Source organism: Bidens hawaiensis, unplaced genomic scaffold (genome assembly GCF_021521415.1).
Source record: "Bidens hawaiensis isolate Kalapana, Puna unplaced genomic scaffold, B.hawaiensis_p1.1 tig00015937_1, whole genome shotgun sequence".
Lineage (NCBI taxonomy): Eukaryota > Viridiplantae > Streptophyta > Magnoliopsida > Asterales > Asteraceae > Bidens > Bidens hawaiensis.
This window is the reverse complement of record NW_027492436.1, coordinates 262,487-269,270: the sequence shown is the minus strand read 5'-3', so window position 1 is coordinate 269,270 and position 6,784 is coordinate 262,487. Positions and strand designations below refer to the sequence as shown.

The 6,784-nt window shown below is 33.2% G+C and overlaps 1 protein-coding gene across 1 annotated transcript; it reads left to right on the top strand.

The window, feature by feature from the left end:
- The first annotated feature begins 474 nt into the window (after positions 1 to 474).
- On the top strand, positions 475 to 6,359 carry LOC143550199 (protein DETOXIFICATION 12-like). The gene is made up of 7 exons (XM_077040893.1): positions 475 to 731; positions 3,273 to 3,817; positions 3,911 to 3,997; positions 5,038 to 5,094; positions 5,186 to 5,424; positions 5,703 to 5,908; positions 6,000 to 6,359. Exons 1-7 carry the CDS (start codon positions 480 to 482, stop codon positions 6,060 to 6,062), a joined length of 1,449 nt encoding a protein of 482 aa, XP_076897008.1. The 5' UTR covers positions 475 to 479; the 3' UTR covers positions 6,063 to 6,359.
- Positions 6,360 to 6,784: the final 425 nt, after the last annotated feature.

The window sequence follows — 6,784 nt, the reverse complement described above, 5'->3', positions numbered from 1 at the left end:
CTGATTTGGATAAGGATGAGGTTGATTATGTGTATGTGTGATACGCGCCTATCCTGAGGATGCGCGAGGTCTTCTCTTTATTCTCACGCGCAGATGTTTCATGCGCAGATGTGATATGCACGAGCATGTGATATGCGCCGCGCGCTGATGCGCCACGCGCATATGTGATATGCGTGAGCATATGATATGCACCGCGCGCTGATGCGCCACGCGCATATGTGATATGCGTGAGCATATGTGATGCGTGAGCATGTGTGGTGCCTGGGCATATGATGCCTGAGCATGTGTGGTGCCTGGGCATACGATGCCTGAGCATGTGTGGTGCCTGGGCATATGATGCCTGAGCATGTGTGATATGCGCCATGCGCATAGGTTTTGGCTTTGTGCCTTCATAATGTCTTGATTTCAAGTCTCTTGTCTATATCTTGTGGGTTGACCCGCCTTGCTCGGTGTTGAGGCGGGTACATACCTCTTCAGCAATGGAAGAAGGATTATTAATGTTGAAACCAGAAGAAGAAGATAATAATAATAACAACAGGCTGACGTGGCGAGTGTTGACGGTTGAGATGAAGAAGCTCGGGTTTATTGCTGGACCGATGGTGGCGGTGACGCTGTCGCAGTATTTGTTGCAGGTTATCTCCGTTATGATGGTCGGTCATCTCGGTGAGCTTTCGCTCTCGAGTACGTTCATTGCGATTTCGCTGTCGAGTGTCACCGGTTTCAGTTTAATCGTAAGTTGTTATATTACATATATATATATATATATATATACAGTTCTTGTGTATTATTAATCAACTATATATATAGTATATATTTTTAATTAACTGTATATAGAATACGGTATAAATAGATAAAAGAGGTTGGATGATTGTTTTGACTAATAGTAAATTTCAAAGTTTGACTGTCTATTGTTTAATGATTAGAAATTATATAGGGATATTTGAGATATATTTATTTGATTGGTTTGTTTATAGTGTGTTTTGGTAGAATTGTTTGTTAGCACGGCTTCAGACTAATAATTTTCAAAGTTTTAAGTTACGTTTTCTGACAGAGGTTGGACGACTTTTATGATGAAAACTTTCAAATTTTGATAGTCTAGTTCTTTCTTGATTAGAAATTATATAGGAATTTTGAAGTGTATTTATTTGATAGGTTCATTAATAGTGTGTTGGGGTAGAATTGTTTGTTAGCACGGCCGTCTGGATTTTGACTGATAACTTTTAAAGTTTGACATAGACGGGGATTTGAGATTATTGATAGACTATGTATATACATATAATACACACTGTCTGACGTCTAGTCACAAAGTGTTTTAAGTGACGGTGTTGATAGAGGTTGGACGACTGTTTTGATGAAAGCTTACGATGTTTGGCTGTCTAGTCTTTCTTGATTAGAAATTATATAGGAATTTTTGAAATCTATTAATTTGATTGGTTCATTAACAGTGTTCGTTGTCAGCACAACTGTCCGGCATCTGACTAATAATTTTCAAAGTTTATTATTTAAACGGGTGTCTTGACCAATCGTTTTCACAAAACTGCTATTTTGTTGATGGCGTTGTAACCAATAATTTTTAAAGTTTGTCACATCTATGGCCAAAACAACCGTTCAGATATTGTTCAAACGGCTGTTTTGACCAATAATTTACAAGGTTTGACTTTTTTTGTCAACACGGCCGTTTGTGTTTTGTGGACGGTTGTTTTTATGATGTGAAATTATATTGGGGTGGTGTGGCTGTAACATGACCGTAGAGATAATTACAAAGGAAAGTCAATTAAATATTCTCTCATAATTATGGTAACAATATAATTTATAAACTTTACATCTTGCTAATTACTTTTTTATAAAACTGTATTCGTATTGATAGTTGGATCTCTATCCAGTTTGTTTACTAAATTTCTGGTTACTTGTCAGATTTGAACTGCTCAATAATTTTTAGATCTAGAAGAACATAGTGTGGAAATTAGTTAAATAAAAGTTGTCATCTGTTGATCTAATATTGCGAATTTTTGTTCTGTTTTCCCTCCATTAATGTCTTTAAACTTCTGTAGTTGGAATGTTGATTTTTCTTGTGGGATAGTTATTAGGTGTAATTAGTGTAAAGTGAGTGGGATTCATCTGTTAAATTACTAATTATATGCAGTTTTTAACGCTCATGCCATATATATAATATATTCATTTATGTCCAAATCCAAATGAAAAGCTAATAAGTTAGCATTAAGATGATTAAATATGATGTATTTAAAGTATGACTGTAAATTCCTTCCAAATTATTAGACACAGAAAAGTATAATTTCTTTAAAAATTTAATACTATCTATTCAGTTTTTTGCTTTAAGATGATAAACATTGTAAGGTAAATCTGGATAAGTTATTATCCAAATTGTTATCTTTAAATGTAATAATAGAAAAATTTACAATTTGGAAAATTTTCTTTCAATACCTCTCTTTTTTTAACAGTGTAACCTGTTTTTTTGTTTTAATCTTTAATTGTTTAGTTGGTAGTTTTTTAGTCAATAATATGCTGTTTATCTTTTGTCAAACCATGCAGTATATGAATATTTATATGTAGTATAAAAAAAGAAACCATGAAAAACTTGCAGATGATACCAGAACCGAACGTTAACCAAAATTGATCATTAACCGAAGCAAAATTAGTTTGAACTTATTGTTTATTGTAGGTAAAATAAGTTGTAAGGCTTCCTTTTGTTAACCAAGAGGCCATGATTCCTGAATTATTATCTTTATTTGTAATAACATAAAATTTTTGGATTTGGAAATTGTTTCTCCCAACCTTCTCTTTTAACAGTATAACCTGTTTTTTTTGTTTATTCAATCTTCAATGACCCCTAAATTTAAATTTTTATTTTTGAAATTAACGAGTAAAAAAGTTTCTTTTCTTTTAATAGGACACGATAATTTTTTTTATCGTTAAATTGGTAATTTTTCAGTCAATTATCTTTTTTTTTGTTAAACTATGCAGTAACTAAAACTAATAAACATACTTAAATGTAGTATGAAAATTTAATAAATGAAAAACTGGCGGATGATCCCATAACCGAATGTTAACCGAAACCGAACTTTAACCAAAACATAATAATATTGACCTTAATTGTTTATTATTTGTGTAAATAAGTTATAAGGCTTCCTTTTGTTAGGCTGGAGGTCATAATTTCTGGACACTCTTTCACATAAGTTTTCACTGTTTTGAGTATAATTATTTACATACATTTGTTTGTTTAACTGAATTTATATAAATTATGGGTTTGACAGTTGGGAATGTCTAGTGCTTTAGAAACTTTATGTGGACAAGCTTATGGAGCTCAACAATACAAAAAAGTTGGAGTTTTGACTTACACTGCAATGTTCTCACTTTTAATTGTTTGCATACCGCTTGCTATCTTTTGGCGATACACCGGATCACTACTCCTTCTTATCGGTCAAGACCCTTCGATTTCACACGAAGCCGGGAAATTCATCACGTGGCTCATTCCCGCACTTTTTGCCTGCGCGATTCTTCAACCGCTTGTTAGATATTTCCAAATGCAAAGCATGTTAATGCCCATGCTTACCAGCTCAGCAGTTGCTTTATGCCTGCACATCCCGCTTTGTTGGACCCTTGTGTATAAAACCGGATTGGGTAACATTGGTGCAGCAATGTCGGTGAGTGTTGCCATGTGGTCAAACGCGGTTTTTCTTTTAATTTACATGATGTACTCTCCATCGTGTGCGAAAACGCGTTCTCCAATCTCGATTGAAGTGTTTCATGGGATTAAACAGTTTTTCAGCTTTGCTATCCCATCAGCTATCATGATTTGGTAACTAATCTTATCAAATTAAATTAGTTATCCGTGTTAAAAAATTTATTAATCAGTGATTAATGTTTTTTTGTGAATTTTCAACGTGTGCAGCCTCGAATGGTGGTCCTACGAGTTTCTCATATTGCTTTCTGGGCTTCTGCCAAATCCCGAGCTTGAAACTTCAGTTCTCTCTGTTTGGTATGATATCATCTGTAGACCGTAAACAACAATATGCATGGGTCGGTTTTGGGTTCAAACCAAACCAAAAACTAAATTCGGTTTTTAAATTTTGAAAAATGTTTGATTTTGGTATTTTCGGTTTGTGTTAGGTCCGGTTTTGGTTTTTTAGTATTACCATTTGGGCTTGAAATTTTTGTACCAAAAAAAATTGGCCCAAAATAATAAATTTGGGCTGAAACTTTTTGGTTAATTAATAACTAATTGATTATCATACATTTTGAGCTAAAATATTCGGGTTACAATATTTATTAAGTTCTTATAAATTACTTAAAATTCAAAATGTAATACAAAAATCCTTACTTTCGGTTCTGTTCTAATCACATGCATAACCGAAAACTCGTTTTGCAAAAACATAGAACCAAGCTGTCCGTAGGGGTGTGTGTGGTGCGGTTCGGTGCGGTTATGGGTTAAAACCAAACCGAAAACCAAAACTTCGGTTTTTGGAGTATTTGAAACCATTCAGTTTCGGTTTTTTCGGTTTTCATTTTGGTTTCGGTTCGGTTTCAGTTTTTTCGGTTTTTGCCATTTGATCTTGAAATTTTAGATCAAGAGAAAGTTTTCAAAAAATAATTAATTTAGGTATAAATGATTTGTTAATCGTAAAATAATAGACTATTAAACATTTTACTAAAAATATTTGAGTTACATGTTTATTAAATTCTTATAAATTACTTAATATAAAATATAAAATAACAAATATTTAGGAATTCGGTTCGGTTTGGTTTTTTCGGTTTTTATTATATGCAAAACCAAAACCGAACCGGTAGTTCGGTTTTTACAAAAACATAAAACCGAACCGTCGGTTTTTGTTTTGGTTCAGTTTTTTCGGTTCCAGATTGGTTTTTTCGGTTTCTTGCACACCCCTATCTGTCGGTTTTTGTTTGGGTTCGGTTATTTTGGTTGGGTTTTTCATTTTTCTTTGGTTTCATGCACACTCTAATAAAAAGTGCCCTGAACTAGAGTTAATAATGATTATAATTTGTGAATTTCTTAAACAGTCTCAATACTATTGCTACACTCTATTCTATACCATATGGACTTGCTGCTGGTGTAAGGTTTTTTCAAAATCTCATAATGCAGTTCCTTTTTTTATCCTGCATATATCTATAAATGCGATTGACTGACTGTGTTCGTTTATTTTCTCAGCACGAGAGTATCAAATGAACTTGGAGCCGGGAATCCACAAGGCGCGCGTGTGGCAGTTAAAGCCATCATGATCGTTGCAGTTGTCGAGACATCTATGGTCAGCATGATTGTTTTCCTCAACAGACACATTTTTGGATACATTTTCACAAACGAAAAAGAAGTTGTCGATTATGTGATGAAAATCGCACCTCTTGTATGTGTAAACATTATAATGGATAGTTTACAAGGAACTCTTTCGGGTAAAATCTTTTACTTTTTGCATGTTATTTTGTGTGTGTTTACTGACTAACTGCATATAATATAGGGGTGGCAAATGTGAGCCATTTGGTTGAATGAGTTGTACTAAAATGTATATAATGGGTTAGAATGGGGTTAAACTAAAAAAATGATTGAAACAGGTCAAAACGGGTTAAAATTTCTCAAGTTTTTTTTATTGGAACGAGAAAAACGGAGAAAACTTTTTAGTAATATAATATAAAAGACAGTCGTTTTATTATATAATATTTTGATGAAATAGGTGTTGCGAGGGGTGTGGGATGGCAACATTTAGGGGCGTACGCGAATCTTGCAGCATTTTATCTTGCTGGAATCCCGATCGCTGCTTTATTAGGATTCTGCACCTCATTTAGAGGAGAGGGCTTGTGGATTGGAATATTAGTTGGTGCCACCGTTCAAGTGATTCTACTTTCAGCTGCAACAATTTGTACCAATTATGAAAAACAGGTATTGCCTTATAATTTTTCTGTTTTATCCATATATGTATAATCTAAATGAAGCAATTAATAAATAAATTTATTAAAATTTATTAATATAGGCAACAAAGGCAAGGGAGAGAGTATTGGAGGAAGAATGTTTAACACAAGATGTACTAATGTGAAGGAAGCCATTTTTTTGGTTTACCAAACAATATACGAAACACGCAATATACGAATCACGCGATATGTTTTTGAGATTTTTGGTTCAACGCCAACAGTTTTACGCGGCTTATAATTTGTTACACAAGTTGAGGTTGGTAAAAAGTGTTGTCTCTCAAGAAGTTGTTTAGGAGGCAAGATCATGAGGGTTAAATGGACAAGGTTTTTGTTATACAAAACATTTGTTTTTTGTGGATCAAAAAGTGTATTATGGTATAAACAAAACATCTTAATTGGGATTAGGCAAATTTTCCTTTTTTTTTTTTTTGGTTAAAGAAGTCTAGAGATAAAAACATCATTTCCTTCAACACATGTTTCTCATTTGTTTTTGTATTTAGTTTTATAGATAGTGTTTCCTTCTTATCATAGGTAGTTGAATTTTAATCTTTTACTATTTTTTGTTGTTACTATGTCCAACTTTGCTCAAAATCCTTTGAATTAAACCTTCCAGTAATAATCATGAATATGATATTTTTACTGTTGTAGTTGGTAAAGGGTTGTAGAGTGGTTTTAGACTAGATAAATGTAACACTATTTACAGAGCAATCTATGAGATTTTGGTTGCTCTGAGCGAATACTAAAAAAAAGCCTTTATATATAAAAAAAGAATTTATAGATCGAGCGAGTATTAAGAAACGAGCCTTTATATATAAAAAGAATTTATAGATCGATGATAATTGTGATA